The 18823-nt window shown below is 42.0% G+C and overlaps 3 protein-coding genes across 7 annotated transcripts in view; 2 read left to right on the forward strand and 1 right to left on the reverse strand.

The window, feature by feature from the left end:
- Positions 1 to 6717, reverse strand: part of ngef (neuronal guanine nucleotide exchange factor) — a 32344-nt gene extending 25627 nt beyond the window's left edge. The window contains exon 1 of one of the 2 annotated variants that reach the window (XM_089013806.1): positions 6108 to 6717. In XM_089013806.1, coding sequence (XP_088869932.1) covers positions 6108 to 6333 — 226 coding nt within the window. In that variant the 5' untranslated portion in view covers positions 6334 to 6717. The remainder of the gene's footprint in view (positions 1 to 6107) is intronic. The other variant, XM_089013807.1, reaches the window with a different exon arrangement.
- Positions 6718 to 8876: 2159 nt separating this feature from the next.
- mrps23 (mitochondrial ribosomal protein S23) lies at positions 8877 to 12235 on the forward strand. The gene is made up of 5 exons (XM_089013672.1): positions 8877 to 8976; positions 9640 to 9819; positions 9929 to 10006; positions 10075 to 10198; positions 11889 to 12235. Exons 1-5 carry the CDS (start codon positions 8933 to 8935, stop codon positions 12015 to 12017), a joined length of 555 nt encoding a protein of 184 aa, XP_088869798.1. The 5' UTR covers positions 8877 to 8932; the 3' UTR covers positions 12018 to 12235.
- A 755-nt stretch (positions 12236 to 12990) lies between these two features.
- The window catches only part of cep164 (centrosomal protein 164), a 54825-nt gene continuing 48992 nt past the window's right edge, over positions 12991 to 18823 (forward strand). For 3 of the 4 annotated variants that reach the window (XM_089013196.1, XM_089013197.1, XM_089013199.1), the window contains exons 1-8: positions 12991 to 13145; positions 13426 to 13509; positions 13637 to 13748; positions 14509 to 14797; positions 15728 to 15886; positions 16142 to 16300; positions 18527 to 18631; positions 18719 to 18799. In XM_089013196.1, the coding sequence (XP_088869322.1) occupies positions 13431 to 13509; positions 13637 to 13748; positions 14509 to 14797; positions 15728 to 15886; positions 16142 to 16300; positions 18527 to 18631; positions 18719 to 18799 (984 nt within the window). In that variant the 5' untranslated portion in view covers positions 12991 to 13145; positions 13426 to 13430. The remainder of the gene's footprint in view (positions 13146 to 13425; positions 13510 to 13636; positions 13749 to 14508; positions 14798 to 15727; positions 15887 to 16141; positions 16301 to 18526; positions 18632 to 18718; positions 18800 to 18823) is intronic. The other variant, XM_089013198.1, reaches the window with a different exon arrangement.

Here is an 18823-nt window from a genome sequence, read left to right on the forward strand (position 1 = left end):
CATACCCACAAACAAAAATGAACATCACTTCTTCAATTTCTAGCTTCAGACTCATCATTCTATCTGATACTATTTTTACTTCTAAGATATTCCTAACAAACTCATCTTTTAAGATAACCCCAACTCCATTTCTCTTTCTGTCTTCACCATGATAGAACAACTTAAGCCCTGACCCTAAGCTTCCAGCCTTGCTCCCTTTCCACCTGGTCTCCTGGACACACAGTATGTCTACCTTCCTTCTCTGCATCATGTCAACCAGCTCTCTACCTTTACATGTCATTGTTCCTCCATTCAGTTCCTGAAGTTCCTACTCTTAGTTATATACTCTTGGCGTTCCATTTCTCTCTTTTCCTCCGGGCACACCTCGCTCTTCTCCTTCTTCAACCAACACTAGTCCATTTTCCACTGGCACCCTGAAGGTCAACAGTACCAGTGGCGGCCGTTGACACCCGGGCCTCGACCGATCCGGTATGGGATTCAGAGGTTTGATTCGCATATTTGTTCTGGACATTTTTTTACGTCAGATGCCCTTCCTATATATATATATATATATATATATATATATATATATATATATATAGAGTGAAGGCAGAGGTACACAGGTAGACCAATTTTAGCTCGGAAGCTTGAGGGTTCTGCGCAGTATGCGTGCTGTTTCCAGCACTGCGCTTTTCTGGACCGAGATATCCGATGTTGTTCCCTGGATCTGTTGCAACCACTCGTCGAGTTTGTGGGTCTCTGCCCCGAGTGCTCCGACCACCACAGGCACGACTGTCACCTTTACCTTCCAGGCTCTCTCCAGCTCCTCTCTGAGCCCATGGTATTTCTCGATTTTCTCATGTTCCTTCTTTCTGATGTTTCCATCACTCGGGACCGCTACATCCACGACAACGGCTTTCATTTCACATACCGATATCACTGCTGTAGATCCTGGTTGTGTGGATCAGGGAGTACCAGTGATATCGGGATGTCATTCAGGCTGGAGAAATGTTGTCGGATGGTGACTAAGAGGGGCAAGGTAGTCCACACTGAAGGGGTCTCACTCCTTGAAGGAACAATAGCAGATATTGAAAACAGCTACAAGTACCTCGGTATACAACAGGCCAATGGCAACCTCGAACTAGCAACAAAGAAAGCGGCTACGACCAAATACCTCCAGCGGGTGAGGCAAGTCCTAAGAAGCCAGCTCAACGGCAAGAACAAGACCCGGGCAATAAACAGCTATGCTCTGCCAGTGATCAGATATCCTGCAGGAATAATAAGGTGGCCAAAGGAAGAGATTCAGACCACGGATGTTAAGACCCGAAAACTCCTCACCATGCATGGAGGGTTCCATCCCAAATCCAGCACCCTGAGACAGTACACAAGCCGTAAGGAAGGAGGCCAGGGACTAGTGAGTGTGTGAGCCACTGTCCAGGATGAAACATCCAAGCTCAATGAATGCATCACAGAGAAGGCTCCAACGGATGATGTACTCAGAGAATGTCTCAGACAATGGGGAACAGAAGATGACGTGCTGGAAGAGGGACAATCATGGGAGGAAAAGCCCCTACACGGGATGTACCACCGAACCATAACTGAAGTGGCTGATCTCAAGAAGTCCTATCAGTGGCTAGAGAGGGCTGGCGTAAAGGACAGCACAGAGGCACGCATCCCGGCTGTTCAAGAGCAGGCCCTGAACACCAGAGCCATAGAGGCACGGATATACCACACCAGGCAAGACCCAAGGTGTAGGTTGTGCAAGGAAGCACCTGAGACAATCCAACACATAACTGCAGGGTGTAAGATGCTGGCAGGAAAAGCCTACATGGAACGCCATAACCAGGTGGCTGGCATAGTCTACCGAAACATATGTGCGGAGTATGGACTGGAAAACCCAAGGTCAAAATGAGAAACACCTCCCAAGGTAGTAGAGAATGACCAAGCAAAGATCCTGTGGGATTTCCTGATACAGACTGACAAGATGGTAATGGCCAACCAACCAGATATCGTGGTCATGGATAAAGGGCAAAGGAAAGCCGTCATCGTGGATGTAGCGGTCCCGAGTGATGGAAACATCAGAAAGAAGACATGAGAAAATTGAGGAATACCAAGGGCTCAGAGAGGAGCTGGAGAGAGCCTGGAAGGTAAAAGTGACAGTCGTGCCTGAGACGAGGATTTTGTTTATTATATATATATATATATATATATATATATATATATATATATATATATATATATATATATATATATATATATATATATATATATATATATATATATATATATATATATATATATATATATATATATAGGGCGGCCCGGTAGTCGAGTGGTTAGCACACCGGCTTCACAGTGCAGAGGTCGCCGGTTCGCGTCCCGGTCCGGCCTCCCTGTGTGGAGTTTGCATGTTCTCCCCGGACCCGCGTGGGTTTTCTCCGGGTCCTCCGGTTTCCTCCCACACTCCAAAAACATGCATGTCAGGCAGATTGGATTGACCATTCCAAATTGTCCCTAGGTGTGAGTGTGAGAGTGACTGTTGTACGTCTTTCTGTTCCCTTCGATTGGCTGGCAACCAATTCAGGGTGTCCCCCGCCTCGTGCCCGAAGACAGCTGAGATAGGCTCCAGCAACCCCCACGACCCTAATGAGGAATAAGCGGTACGGAAAATGAGATGAGAGATGATATATACATATATATATATATATATATATATATATATATATATACGGTGATACCTCGGTTCTCGACCATAATTTGTTCCAGGACCCTGTTCGAAAAGTGATTTTGTTCGAACACCGAAACCATCTCTTTGCTCCTGCCTCTCCCGGCCATTCTCCACCTTCTGTCAATTCTCTAATCACGGACACAGGGCATTTATACGGTTCGCGATCACCTCGCCAATGCCGGATGATTGACTCAACTCGCCACCGTACCTGGACTCTTCCTTCGATGCGCGAGTGTATCCGGTTCGAGGTATTTTCCTTGCGTCCCGTAAATTTATGTCATCTTCTGGGTTTGCGTAATTTTGCACCATCGTGTGCCATTTGCTTTTTGGCGTAGTAAGCGGGTCGGATCACCCCCTGCCTTCTTACTTGCTGTGTTTTCTTTTATTTGTGAATAAACATCCTGCTTAGGTAGTACGTCTCTGCCGCCTGCTTTGGGATCCCAAACATTCCACTACGTTCCGACGGGTCAGCTGCCCTCACTGTCGCTCGGAACGTGACAGCTACGAATGACTCGGCTACAGGATGTTCTTTTCATTTCAAATATCTATCCAATGTCACTCCCACAGCCGCATCACTAGTTTTCACAGCCTCCTTATTCTTTAATATCGTACTGATCGTAGATGCTTTATTCCCTAGCCAGATCAGACACTCCTCCTTCATATTTTGTGATTTTTTCTTTCTTATATGAAATTGTTGTACGCATTACTTTTCTTTTGTCACTTTTAGCAGCACTTACTTTCTTTGGAGGCATGATTAGGGGCTAAAACTCTTCGTACACCTATATTAAACGCTAGAGCAAAGCGCAGCACGTCCGCAAGCGACAACAGTTGGTCACGGAGAGAGGGATACACCCGTACGCCGCTCAGCACCCCACCCTCGCGTAAGCACTCACGCGTCGTATTGGCGTTCGTACACCGATTGGTGTTCGAACTACGAAGCAAGAATATCTCGAATATTGTGTTCGAACTCCGATTTGTTTGAACTGTGAGGCGTTCAAGAACCGAGGTACCACTGTGTATATATATATATATATATATATATATGAGGATAATGATTTGTTTACACATTAAAAAACACCCAAAAAAAGAATGTACTTCTCTGATTCACTTGACAGTTGTTGAATGTGAGTAAAAAGCGAATCCACTTTAAAAGTTTACTCTTAATGACTTTATGTTTGGTCTGACGACGTCAGATGTTGACGTGGAACATTTGGATATTACTCAGACGCGTGTGTGATTTTAACCCAACAGGTTACTCAAGTCGCACCCACACAGATTTTCACTTCAGTAGAATTCATGACAAGCCTTTTTGGCGTCATTTTGAAGCGTCTGATTTCAAGTCAAGTATGCAAATGTCCGAGTCGAAGGGACGATTACCTCCAAAGCAAACATTTTGATTTTGACAGTGATTCCATTCAATGAGTTAATATCTGACTCTTTCTCATTTTTTCCCCGACAATAGGCCTGTTAATCAAAATAAAATGGTGATAACTACCTATATGATTTAGTTCAAACATGCTCCAATCTATTTTGTGAGCAATGATGTTTTCTACTGTAAGTTGGGGTGGGTTTTCTCCGCGTCCTCCGCTTTCCTCCCACACTCCAAAAACATGCATGGCAGGCAGATTGACCACTCCAAATTGTCCCAAGGTGTGAGTGTGAGAGTGACTGTTGTACGTCTTTGTGTGCCCTGCGATTGGCTGGCAACCAATTCAGGGTGTCCCCTGCCACGTGCCCGAAGACAGCTGAGATAGGCTTCAGCACCCCCGACCCGAATGAGGAATAAGCGGTATGGAAACTAGATGGATGGATAGATGGTTGGCAATAAAGAAAAAAAAAAAACACCTTCAGTAGATGTTGTCTTGCAGTTGGTCAAAACAAACAAAAACAAAAAAACAACTAACAAAAACAAAACAACATCAAAAACACAAAAAACAACAAAAACAATACCCAAACAAAAACAAAACGAAACAAGAAATAAAAAACAAGACACAAAAACAAGAAACAAAAAAAAACAAACAAAACAAAAATAAAAAATAAAACAAAACATGAAACAAAAAAAAACAAAAAAAAACAAGAAACAAAAACAAGAAACAAACAAAAAACAAACAAAAACACCATCAGTTGACGTTGTGCATTTGGTCATTTCTGTTCCCATACTATTTTTAAATTTCATAACAGAAACTGAATTTATCACCCATAAAATGAAAAGTTATCACCCATAAAATAAAAACTTAACAGCATCCAAAAAGCACTGTTCACTCCGTCAAGACCCAGAAGCTCAGAAGGAAGTTTAGCAAAAAATATTTTGGACTGTCTGGCCTTTTCAAAAATTATTGTGTACTATGGCTAATTCATTTTGCATATGGATTAAAAAGATGTGTTTTGGAAAAAAATATATCCTTGTTTGTGGGGGATATGGACGAGGCTTCATTTATATGCAACAAGAATGGCAATATAAACAAAACAGAAACTGCTTGTTGACAAGAATACGTAAAAGTCAACTTTTCTAATGTTCTTCATGTTCTTATACAGGTAAAGTCCGAGTTACGACCAGCACGAGTTACGACCACCCGTACGTACGACCACGACTGGCAGACCCTTTTTTCTAATCTACGTCTGGCATGGCAACGCGCAAGCAGCCGGCAACACGTACTACAATTTTGGCCAGCCAGCATGTCACACACCCGCACAGCAATCTACTGCGTGACTACACTCAATACAGTAGTTATACAGTGCAACATCTCCTGTAGTACTGTACTGTGCTTTTTTCCTTCGGCATCCACCTGAGTCCGAGCGTGTGTGTCGGGCGACCTCTTCTGGCCATTAGCAGTGAGAGCAGGGTAAGTATAACATTTATAAATGACCTACCTGTACATAAATGACCTGTACAGTAAACAGTTTTGTATACATTACCGGTACAGTTATACAGTAATAAAAATCTATAATATGAAACATGAAATGATAAAAACAACACTAAATGTTATCACATTTATAAATGAATTGTAAAAACCGTATATAATAATATTCAATAGAAAATGTTGCTTAAAAACAACAGATTGACATTGTATACTAACTATCCTGTCGTGTAAACCTCACGTCGGCCTTTTTGTCGGAATTGAACCTGGTCGTAACTCGGATGTTACCTGTTTTTGACTTCACCAAAAAGTGACGTGTGCATACTGAACAGAAAAGGATGATAAAATTTGAATTGGAATTGCACTAATTGTAGTTCAAGGTTGTGTCACGAAACAAATCGTTCCGTAGATGGCTCTACTTGTGGCATCTCGGGGACAACCGGCGGTTCCGCGGACCACGTTTTAAGAACCAGTGGCTGACATGAAGCCATGGCAATGGCGTCAACAAGCCAGATCATCCGATTGACATGATATTTTCTTACTTTCTGAGTTTTCGACAGCAGCCATTCTCTTCCTCCTCATTGAACGGTAAAAGCGAGAGTTTCTGCGAATGGGCTCTCTGCTCAGGCCTACCCTGGATTCATCATCATCATCGTCATCATCGTAGTACTCCGCGTGGCTGGCGAGAGTCAAAGCGGCGGGATGCTTTTCTGGGCTGTCCTGAGTTTTGGTGCCCCACTTTCCCCGAAACAAGGCAGCTACAGACATGGTGAATGAATCAATTTTAAGGCTGTCAGGAAATTCAGTGCGACGTGGAAGAAAACTCGATGTCAATAATCCATTTTAATCAACCAGAATCCAGAAGAAAATCCATCTCCAGAAATGATTTGGTGTTAGCTGCAAAACGTGAAGGTCAACGTTGCTTAGCTCGTGTCCATTCCGTGCCGTCGTTGGCTACGCTGGCAGCCAGCGTGACCAGAGTTCTTTGCTGATTTCTACCTAAGCTGTAATTATTGTATTTATGACTGGCTCTCCCTCTCCTGCTCTTTGTCCCTCCTCTGTTTGGCTCCGTCTCTCGCTCTACGCCACCCAGTTAACGCGTTGACATTCCTCAACTGAACCTGGCCTGCTTGTTCGCTTCTCTGCCCTAAAATGCACTTTGTTGCTGAACCAGAAATGTGAATCAATGGCTCTCCATTTCAGATTCTCTCTTCAGCCTTCAAGCAAAGTTAAATGACATACGCATTGTACATCTAACGCGAAGAGTGAAATGACAAAAAATAGCCGCTAGCGAGTTGTGTCATTGTATGAAGGTGTGTGTACCAAGAACTGCGAGTAATGTTCCTGATCCTGTTGAGCCAGGGCCTCACACACACACACACACACACACACACACACACACACACACACACACACACACACACACACACACACACACACACACACACACACACACACACACACACACACACACACACACACACACACACACACACACACACACACACACACTCCCTCACACACATTCACACACAAGTATTTTTTTCTGGTCAGCTGACAATAACAGTTTAAAGTTCACTCTCGCCCTTTGCATGGCGAGAATACAATTGAATGAGTTGCTATTCAACAATACACTCTCCCGTTCTTCGACTTCATTTCTGCAGGTTGGGAGCATTTTTGTTTTAATGTGTGTTTCTGTCAATGCAGACAACATTTGTATTGTATTGGATTGGATTGGATTTGCCTTTATTAGTCTCGCAGTGGAGAAATTTACATTTCACAGCAGCAAAGTTATGAAAGAAATGAAAGTAGAAAAGCAAAACACAGGAGCTGCTGGAAAGGCAGCCACTCACGCGGCGCCGTCTTGAAGTCAAAAGAACAAAAAAAAAACTAAATAACAAATAACATGACAACACAAAGACACAGAGAGACGTTCATTCTTAAGCACTTTCTGTACCCTCTTTTTACATAAAGCAGTTCCAGATGAAAGAGGAGAGGATCAAAGCGTCTCTTCACCAGTGGATCAGGGACATCATGGTGGAATGTGCACGTCGACTACAAGCTAAATGTTGAAAGCAAACACGCAGCTGTAGCATCCATTGACGAAAAGAGATTGTCTCACATCTCCTGTCCCACATAAATCAGCTTCAATTCCATCCCGCGACAGTTCCATATACGCATTGGCGCTCTGCGCTGACGCTCCTTCCTTCTTATCACGGGCTCCTCAAGCCATGTATCCATCCAGCCGCAGACTGTCCAACAGCACCGACCTTCCACTGAACAAAGCGGGGCTGTGAAGATGCTGCCCATTACAGGCGCAAAAAAGCACAATGGCCCCAGAGCTGTCCAGTGATGACAGTCGAATGGCACAGACATTCCTCCCATTTAACACAGTACTGGCATATCCATGCTGCCGAAAAGGCGCAACCGCTCAGCAGTCTCCTCCTTGATGAATGTTGTGGTCAAAAATGCTGAAAAACAATCCGTATCCATTCCACACGACGCACAACAACACAAAGTGACAAAAGAAAACACAAAACCAAGACAAAACCAACAAAAAAAGCAAGGCTCATCAGAGCACTTGCTGACGGGTGCCTACTCGGGTGCCATCTTGGACTTGAATCTATGACCGCATTAGGAAATATGTTATGAAATCTGATGCACGCGTGAAATAGGCAATTCATTTGTCAGTTTGAAAGGCTAGCTTTATTGTGAATATGAATGAATATTTGTATGACTAACTATGAGTAACTAATAAAGGCAAATCCAATCCAATACGAGAAAGCGACACGATCTTTACACCCGTCTAGTGGTGAGTTTTAAAATACTGTACTGTAGTCTACTGCAGGGATGCATCTTGGAAATTAAAAAAGGGGACCAGTTGACCCCCTTGTGTCTGAAAAGGGGAGTAAATTCTATAATGGATGGGGCCCGATTGAACTAGTTTGCCGCTATTTCTAAATTGCAAATGAAAAACCATTATTTGAGTAAAAGCTACGAACAACTTTAATTCAAATCAAAAAAATTATTCATACATAAAATAAACAAACATTTACAATTTTTATAATAATAATAATAATAATAATAATAATAATAATAATAATAATAATAATAATAATAATAATAATAATAATAATAATAATAAAGCAAACAGTGAAGAGTACATGTTCTTTCTTGTTAATGTGATTTTTTTTATCTTAAATTGTACATTGAAAATACAGTATGTGCAAGATTTCAACAACCACGATTCATTCCCTCAAAAAGACTTACTTTATTCTGAAGGAGACCGAAGAACCACCGGAAGATTTTATTACGAGATTTCCGGGTAGCGCGTTGCGACTGGTTCGGCCGCCTCCAAAAGAACGCAATGGCTGGGAGCAGGCTCGAAAGAATTGGAACCGTGTTTTCGCGGTAAGAAAACGATTTTAACGACCTTTTTCTTTCTATTTTTGACCATACTAGAGCACTGTAGTCATCAGCGGTTAACAGTGTTGGTTTATGTGAGAATTAGCCCGATTTAACAGCTGGTCAGAGGCAATCTATGTTAATTATTATTTTTAGCTATGGTCTCTTCTTTAAATACCTGAAGCTGTTAAACATATTTTATTACAACAGTTAATAATGTCACTTATTTATGATTCGGGGTATGTGTTTACACGGGATTTCAAGTGCATTTTAGACGTGCATTTTGATGACGACATAATGCGACATGTCAATGTATTTACTTGGATAACTTTTAATAATGGCTACCCGAATTTTTTAAATCTGTGCGCATTGTTTAAAAGCATAATGTGAATTAAAACTTTTAGTTTTCTTATTTTGATGAATTATGACTCGACTGCTTGCTCGTCAAGTATTTTGAAGGACGCCGTCTCGTCCTCATGGCGGCGTCCTGCCCGATTTGTGCAACTCGTATTGCAAAGCAACTTGGACCAAATATGGATTCATTCCACGATTTGCAACCTTGCTTGTTCATTTTTTTATAGTTTCTTTGACCTGTCTCCTGTATGTTTGATTTTAATTATAATGATGTTAAAGTCAACGTCAATAATTGTACGAAAATGTGATTCACAGGGTTCGGGATCTAATGCGAGCTGGAGTCATAAAGGAAACAGAGAAACCAATCTGGTTTGATGTGTTTGAAGCTTTTCCGCCCAAACGGCAACCACTATACGTAAAGACCCGAACAAGAGCCAGGGTCAATAAACCAGAGCCGGTCCCTGAAATTTTCTACCCAGAAGATCAAATTCGAGCGTGAGTAAATAGCAGTATTTACCATTTCATATAATGTGTTCATCTCATTGGTTAATTTAATAAAGATAATAGCATGATGTAAACATCGATGACTTAACTCTGCTTTCAGGAAATTTTATGACACATATGGGATGGGTCCTCGCCCTTTTGATCTTTCCAAATCTAATTTTGTCTCTGTCTGTCAAAGGTATGTCTTGTATTTTCTCCATCTTTGTTTTGGGTGTTTTTTTTTAAGAATTTGTTTCCCCACTGTAGGTTTGTAGATAAGTATGCTGAGTTAAAGAGTCAATCTGCGATGGATGACTCTGAATTGTTTGAGGAGACTGCAAAGGCTTTACTTGCGGAGGGCATCATATTGAGAAGGAGAGGACCATCAACAGTAAGTCCACAGAAGCTGGATAACACGCACGGGGTCCTTGGTGTATGACCCTCCTTGATGTATGTTGTTTCGAGGTAACAAATAGCTCACAGTGGTGGGCCGGGCATGTCATTCATCAGCCTTCAGTAGTGCTACATCTGAATCAGTCAGCTGCGAGTGTGATGTAGTATTACCACACATCCACTAGAGCAGGGGTGCTCATACTTTTTCAGCATACGAGCTACTTATAAATAACTACCAAGTCAAAATGATCTACCCACGACAAAAATGCAAAACATAATTATTTTCAAATGTTTTAAGGATTATTTGTATGTACAATGTATGTTGATGTACCTTGCATAACTGAATAAGCCAATATTGCACAACACACATAATAACTACATATGCATAACATAAAAAAAAAAAAACTATTAACATTTTTTTGTAATTACCTGAGTTTACTTTGATGACTTGCACTGAATTGAATCAGCCAGGGATGCATAGTCCGGACAGTAGCTGCTGACAGCCAGCCTCAAGCACATTTCCAAATGTTCATCATTCATGATGGAACGGTATTTGGACTTAATGATCTCCATGTAGGAAAAGGCTGACTCACATAAATAAGTGGAGCCGAATAATGCAGTCAAGGAGGTAGCACATTTCCCCATGTTGGGGTACTTTTCCTGTGTGAGTAAGTTACAGAACTGTCCATGAGCCCTGGACTTCAGCAGTGAGAACACTCACAATCTCTGATGTCTTTCCACATTTCCTGGGTTAAATCCTCAGCCGTGGCTTCACATCGCCGTGTAGCTGTATGTCTTGACAGCTGCAGAGCTTTGATTCAAGATAATATCTCTGAACAAGGAGTCAGCTGCTTCAACGAATGCTTCTTTTACCATCTCTCCGTCTTGGAAGGACTTATTGTTTTTAATGATGGCGTGACTCACCCGAAACGATGCTTCGGTGGGGGCTTTCGCTTTTGAAGTATGTTGAGTGAAAAATAACTGCTGTCGTATTTTCCATGAACAGTCCGCAAATGGCGCTCCACATTTTCCCATTCCGTATGAAAGTAATATGTTTTGACCCCTTACTTGGTCCATCTTTCTCACTCAATTTGATCACCATATGTTTTAGCAAGGGCTTAAAATCTGAGGTAATTCGCTGACTAGCTTGTAAATTTTGCTGCGTTTAGCGCCGTTGTTTACGCACGCACGTCGACCTAAAGGTAAAAATTCAGTTGTCATCTGAATGGTTGCCCTGTATGTCAATTCAGTTTACGGGACGTTTGATAGGCTGACAAATGTTTTTTTACTGTCACGCTGTGTTCGACCAGTACTACCTCTGCGATCGACCAGTAGATCGTGATCGACGTAATGAGCACCTCTGCACTAGAGGATGCCGTTGGCCAGGAAATAACTTGTGACTTGAAGAAACTTAATACTCACATCAAATAGTTTGAATTTTAATTATGAATGTATGGATTCATGATAACCTCATAAAGTAAATTTGGGAATAGCAGTGAATGAGTTAACATAACGACACTGATGTTGGTGAGCAGTGAACTCTGGCATATGGATATATAGCCTGGATTGATGGATTATCAATAACCCCACAGTACATCCCAAACATGACAGTTCTGCATCATTTTTTGAAATATTCTAATCACCCAGTTAAGAGGAAGGAACTCAAGGTCTTGCTTTCTATTTCGCAGTCGGCAGCAGAGTCCAGGGATCCAGTGTTGGGCCTGAAGTTGTCGGACATGCTGGCAGAGCAACAGTCGATGGGCGATGAGAGCAAGGAAACGCCAGAAGAGCATGTGTCAAACACCACAAAAATATAGAACTTTTAGTTTTTTCTTATCTGGAGACTTCTTGTGCTTACTCCGGGGAAAAAATATTATGGTCACAGTGAGGTGTACAAACTTTTTTAAACCAATGGCTTCCTTCAGAAAAATCAAAGGAGGTCACTTTTTGTGTTACTGAACTCATGTTGCGTTTTGTGCGTTTACACCACAAAAATGCCTCAAAATGGATGTATGAAAATAAACAATCTAATGAATGCTGTGTGCTGCTCTCCGTGACCCGCTGTTGTTTTACTACTGTAAAACAACAGTACTCTGTAGTGACTTTCGCTGCTATTTGCGGCCTTTTTTGAGGTTTGGAAAAAAAAAATTGTGATGCATCAAGGGCCACGATAATCAGACCGCTAAGTCGCAAGAGGTTACTGTAAGTGCCATGTTTTAAAATTACAAATATGGCTGTTGGGGGAAAACGACTGCTTAATATCAGTACAGTACATAACAGTTATTGGTAAATACAATTTACGGTGAGGTTTTTAATTTTCAAGATACATAAACAATACGAGAAATGAAGTGGCCACATTTGAAATGTGAAAAATGTGATTGAAATTTAGTTTTGAGTTCTTTTTCTGATTTCTTTGATTCTATCTCATGACTGCAAACGTATTTTCTTTAAAAAAATGTTACAATGCAATATTAAAGCCTGGCATCTCAAATGGAAGAATACTTTTAGAGTGAATTAAGAGAATTGAATATCAACAGGGTATAGTCGTCCATTGTTACTGGTGCGAATGGCTGCCGCTGCTCACCCGCACACAAAAAGGTTCTTATCCCGTTACTGTAAAGTGTCCTAAAGGCGCTTGACAGGCGCTTAGAAATTGAATGTACAGTATTATTATTATTATTATTATTATTTGTTTATTAATAAACTTGATTATTTCGCCATAATATTTACGGTGTTTACTGAACGTCTCACACGGCCCAGCCAATAACAGCCCATTTCTGGAAGTGGACAGGAAACCAAGCTCGCGTCCTTGGAGATGTTGCCATTAGTAGTATAAGGTTCTGTTTTTGCGTCCCTCCCCCAAAAAAATGCAAATAAAGGAAAAAATGTATCCCTTCCTGAGCTGACAGAATCTGGAGAAGCGAAGTGAAGTCGGTTAATTGAAAGTAAGCTCCTTCGCCATCCACGCGCTTCATTTTTCGACCTGCCTGTCGAGTCAAAGCTAAATGGCGCCTAGCTAGGTTCAAAGTATTTGAGGATTTTAACCATTCTACGGATCCTTGCGAAGTAGATAGTCTATATTTCTAAATCAATATACTTTACAATGTACACGTTTCTCAAAGTGTTTCCCTTAACATGCTTATTTGTTCAGCCCTGAGACCGTAGTTCTGCACTAATATAGGCAAAAAATAGCGCGTTCCTTTCATGCTTACATTCTACCTGTAGGAATCATGAGCGCGCCTCTGGTCATCGGTGATCAGCTTATCCTCGAGGAGGACTTCGATGAAAACTATATTCCCTCTGATCAAGGTACACATATTGAGTTTATTTGTTGTCACGTCTGATCGTCTCGCAAGTCACTGGTTTTGCACAATATGATTTCTTTATTTCATTTTAAACTCCACTTTTTCTTTAACGTGTTATTTTCCCCACCCAGAAATCAGAGAGTATGCAAAGGAGATAGGCATTGATCTTGACAATGAGAAAGAACTCATGTGGCTGGCCAGGGAAGGGATTGTTGCCCCTCTTCCACCGGAGTGGAATCCTTGGTAAGTCATGGAACGTACTCAATTTAAGTCTCAATGGGATTTTCTTTGCCAGCAAAACTCCATAATCCATACAGGTCTGTCATTTGAACAGGTAAACAATGCTATAACCTGTATACAGCACGGAATACCTGCTTAATTTAGGTTTCAGTTCGATTCCCCTCATATCCCATTGCTGATTTTAGACTAACCAGACTAACTGTACCAGTTACAACTATAACATTTTTACAAATAGTATCAGAAGCACAAATGGATAGCTACATTTAACAGTTGTCAGTGCAATGTAGTCCAGTTCTCCACAAATGCAATACATAGTTTGCGTTCTAGGGTTGACTGGCGAAAAATCAATTGTGTAATCAGCCTCTTTCCGCGAATCGGGTGGAATAGTCTGCAGCACACCTGCTACCCAAAACGGGATAAGCGACATAGAAAATGGATGGATGTTGTGACAACATTTCTATGGCATGGATGGTAGGCTTGCACGATCAGGATTTTGAAACCAATCGCCGATCATTTACTTAAAAATGCTGGTGATCAGAAGGTTGCGAGTTGCAACCAAGACTGTATTTTTCGTAACTTGAAATTTCTTTCGTAACGACACAAAATCCTCCCTTTTCAGTTTGACCATTTAGAAAATTTCATGTGAAGAGACATTGGCAAGTAGAAGTACCAGCGTACGGCGAATCCATCATTGTAAATGACTAACAAAGACATCCGACAGTGTCAGCGCCAGCGTTGATTGAGCTTTCTGAACCATCTGCAGGGAGCTGTCCGCAGCAGGCCACAAGCACTTTGCTTGCGAATGGATGATGACTACTACTTGTTGTAATCCCTCTTGCAGCCAAGATGTTACAGGAGACATCTACTACTATAACTTCTCTTCCGGGGAGTCTACTTGGCATCACCCCTGTGATGAACACTACCGCAACCTCGTTATCCAAGAACGTGAACGCATCCAGTGCACTGCCGCCGCTAAAGGCTCTGGACCCAAGAAGAAGAAGAAAGAAAAGAAGGAGAAAAATAAGAAAAAAAAGGATGCACCCCAAAAAGGAGTGAGCTTTTAAAACAAATCATTACAGCAGAAACAAATACAGCGATACCTCAGCTTACGAACTTAATTGGTTCTCAGAAAGTGTGTGTAAGGTAAAAAGTTTGTCTGCCAAACATTTATTTCACATCAGAAACCATTAAACATGTGAATAATCCGTATCCAGGTCCACATAAAAGATAATTTTCGACTAAATAGGCCTTAAAACTACACAAAATACACATTATTTTATGTATTATAAATGTGCTATAGTATTGTCATGAAATAAATAAACTACTGTATAATAAAGTTGTTTATTTACCATTGTGATGGTCGTTGATATAGTTGCCTCTTGTTGATATCCGATTGAAGTTGCCGTGCTTTCTCGGTGATAACACCCTCACTCACTGTCCCCTGCTAGCTGCTTTTCGTTAATCCAAATCAACAGAAGTTTTTCAACCTCTTCCATTGCCTGAGACCGTTGCTTCGACAACACAGAATCACCCGTAGCCACACGTTACAATGGTCGACTTAGCGTACTGGGACGCTAAGTCGCACAAACGCACACCTCGTTCCTGTTTTTCGATGATCTCCTTCTGCTAGACCGTAATTTTCTTTTGTTTCCCCTTCGTCTTAACACAAGCCTGTGGTGGGGTCTTTTTCGGTCCCATAATAGCAAAAGTACTACACTCGATAACAAATCACGTCCGCACTCAAACAAAGGGGGTGACGAAAACTAGTCCGCCAGCCACCGTGGCGCTGTTTGACCGTGTAGTTGTGTATTCTTCCGCCAAAAACTAGTCCGCCAGCCATTGTGGCGCTCTGTGTGTTTCCTGAACACTAGTTCGTATGCCAAGAAGTGAGATGAGGTATCACTGTACATTGAATAATACTAAGTCATATTTTCTAGCTATAAAGATTACTTGTATAAATATCGTAACCCTCTGTTTTATAGGACCTGAGTTCGACATTGGGGTCTTTGCCTCCTCCATTAAGAAGCCTGACTCCACTCGGTTGTGGTCCCGCCCTTGCCCCAATCTCTGGATCTGCATTTCCACGCTCTCTTGGGCAAGGAAGACTTGAACCCCTCAAAGCATCTCCTGAACCTCTTGGGGTAAGACCACATTAATTATCCACTGGTGTCATATTCAAAACTACAGTGGGACCCCCGTATGTAAATGGAAGGGGAATATGATATGCAGCTCGACTTTCTTGCTCAATTTTCCAATGTTTACGAAATAGACAGAAAACAAAAAATCAACCCAGTCATAGATAGTTTTGGGGGAAATGTATCACTGCCAAAAACGTACTGAGAATATTGATCTGTGACATCTCACTTTTTAATTGTAGACCCCCGTCTGTCTTATAGGATCTGAGTTCGACATTGGGGTCTTTGCCTCCTCCATTAAGAAGCCTGACTCCTCTCGGTGGTGGTCTCGCCCTTGGCCCGATCTCTGCATCTGCAATTCCACGCTCTCTTGAGCAAAGAAGTTTTGAACCCCACAAAGCATCTCCTGAACCTCTTCCCGTAAGACCACATGACTTATACATTAGTCAGATTCAAAACTACAGCGGGACCTCCATATGTAAATGGGGGTGGTATGATTTGCAGGTCAGCTATATGTTTACAAGACAGGTGGAAAAAATACAGTGGTACCTCGGTTCTCGACCATAATTCGTTCCAGGACCCTGTTCGAAAAGCGATTTTTTTTTTTTGAACACCGAAACCACCTCTTTGCTCCTGTCACTTGCGAGTTGACAGGGGGGGGTGGGCTGCCTCTCCCGACCGTTCTCCACCCGCTGTCATTCTCTAATCACGGACACGGGGCATTTATACGGTTCGCGATCACCTCGCTAATGCCGGATGATTGACTCACCTCGTCGTACCTGGACTCTTCCTTCGATGCGCGAGTGTATCCGGTCCGAGGTATTTTCCCTGCGTCCCGTAAATTTATGTCATCTTCCGGGATTGCGTAATTTTGCACCCTCGTGTGCCATTTGCTTTTTGGCGTAGTAAGCGGGTCGGATCACCTTCTTACTCGCTGTGTTTTCTTTTATTTGTGAATAAACTGCTTGCGTAGTACGTGTCTGCTTTGGGATCCCAAACATTCCACTACGTTCAGACGTGTCAGCTGCCGTCACTCTCGCTCGGAACGTGACAGCTACGGTTGACTCGGCTACAGGATGTACTTTTCTCTTAAAATATCTATCCAATGACACTTGCTCTCACTCCCACAGTCACATCACTAGATTTCACAGCCTCTTTATTCTTTAATATCGTACTGATCGTAGATTTCGCCATACTGTATTCCCTCGCCAGATCAGACACTCGCACACCTCCTTCATATTTTGCGATTATTTCTTTCTTAAATGCAATAGTTCTACGCACTACTTTTCATTGTCACTTTAAGCAGCACTTACTTTCTTTGGAGGCATGATTAGGGGCTAAAACTCTTCGTACACCTATATTAAACGCTAGAGCAAAACGCAGCACGTCCGCTAGCGACAACAGTTGGTCACGAACAGAGCGATACATGCCGCTCAGCTCCCCACCCTCGCGTACGCACTCACGCACCGTATTGGCGTTCGAACACCGATTGATGTTCGAACGCCGAAGCAAGAATATCTCGAATATTTTGTTCGAACACCGATTTGTTCGAACAGTGAGGCGTTCGAGAACCGAGGTACCACTGTATATACAATGATACCTTTGCTTCCGAACTTAATTGGTTCCCAGACAGTGTGTTAGGCGTGTATCCCAAAAATTAATTTCCCATAGGAAAACTTTAAGATGAGAATAATCCGTTCTCAGGTCCCCATAAAACATAATTTTCTACTTTCTAATTTTCTAAACCTTAAAACTACACAAAATATACATTATTTAATGTATAATAAATGTGCTATGGTATTATAATTAAAGAAATAAACTGTACTGTATAATAAACTCGTTTTATTTACCTTTGTGATGGTCGTTGATGGCTTGATGGAATGGCGTGGCCGGTTTCATCAGCATTAAACACTTGATGAGCAACGTAACCTTCTTTCACCATCTTAAGGAATGATCCCTCATCTGTGATAATTGTATCTAGTTCCTCATCAATTGTGTTCTGTTTAGCTGGGCTGATAGCTTTTTGCATCAAGTGTACAGATGGCTTGTGCGGGTTGTTTGTGGAGCCTGATTGATGGGATATTTTAACCCTGCAGTCTACACTCTGCCCCTGAACTATCAAAGTTGAAACTCTCACTGTCGTCGTCTGCCTGTCTCTTTAATGTTGAACCCCCCCCCCCCCCCCCACTGCTGCGTTCTTGACCAATCACGTGGCTTTAACCGAAGACTTGGGGCAGGGCTGCCATTTTGTTGTTAGAAGAACGGGCTCGTTCGCGAATGACACATCACTCATAGAGGCAGCTCCGTGTACGAAAAAAGTTTGTATGCCAAGGTAAAGTTTGTATGCCAAGGTAAATTTGTTTGTATTCTTTATTTTTGATTATTCCCCTGGTCCTCTTTTTGGGACCAGCACTTTGTGTTGTAGCTTAATAAATCATCCTGCACGGACCTCTGTCTCTGTCGCGTTGCTGGCTGTAGCAGTTGCAGCCGTAGAATTAAAAAAGAAAGGTCTGGAGGTCGTAAGTACGGGTGGTCGTAACATGCGCCGGTCGTAAATCGGATGTTACCTGTATGTGTTTATTTCAATATTGTAAAGCCCGCACTTATTACTTCATAGTGTTAATTGTGATTCTCCTGCCTTGTAAGATACCCCGTAAGAGTAGTCCTGCAAGTGTTTTAAGCTCCAACAAGGAAGAACAAGTCTATCTTCACATGCAGTTTGACAATGGTGATGAAATCTTGGAAAATGAGGTGCAGTACAACGATTGACCAATTAGCTCATCGACAATGGCCTCCATGCTGATTTATTTCTTTTTGACTGTATTTTTTTATTTATAGTCAAGTCAACCGTCTTCAGATCAGCAACTGATGAACCTCCACCTGGATTTGGATGACCTCAGAGGGGGGATACAGTATGAGGTACACAAAACCACCAAGATCCTC

Source organism: Hippocampus bargibanti, linkage group LG14 (assembly GCF_051943395.1).
Source record: "Hippocampus bargibanti isolate YZ-2025 linkage group LG14, ASM5194339v1, whole genome shotgun sequence".
In the NCBI taxonomy this organism is placed as follows: Eukaryota; Metazoa; Chordata; class Actinopteri; order Syngnathiformes; family Syngnathidae; genus Hippocampus; species Hippocampus bargibanti.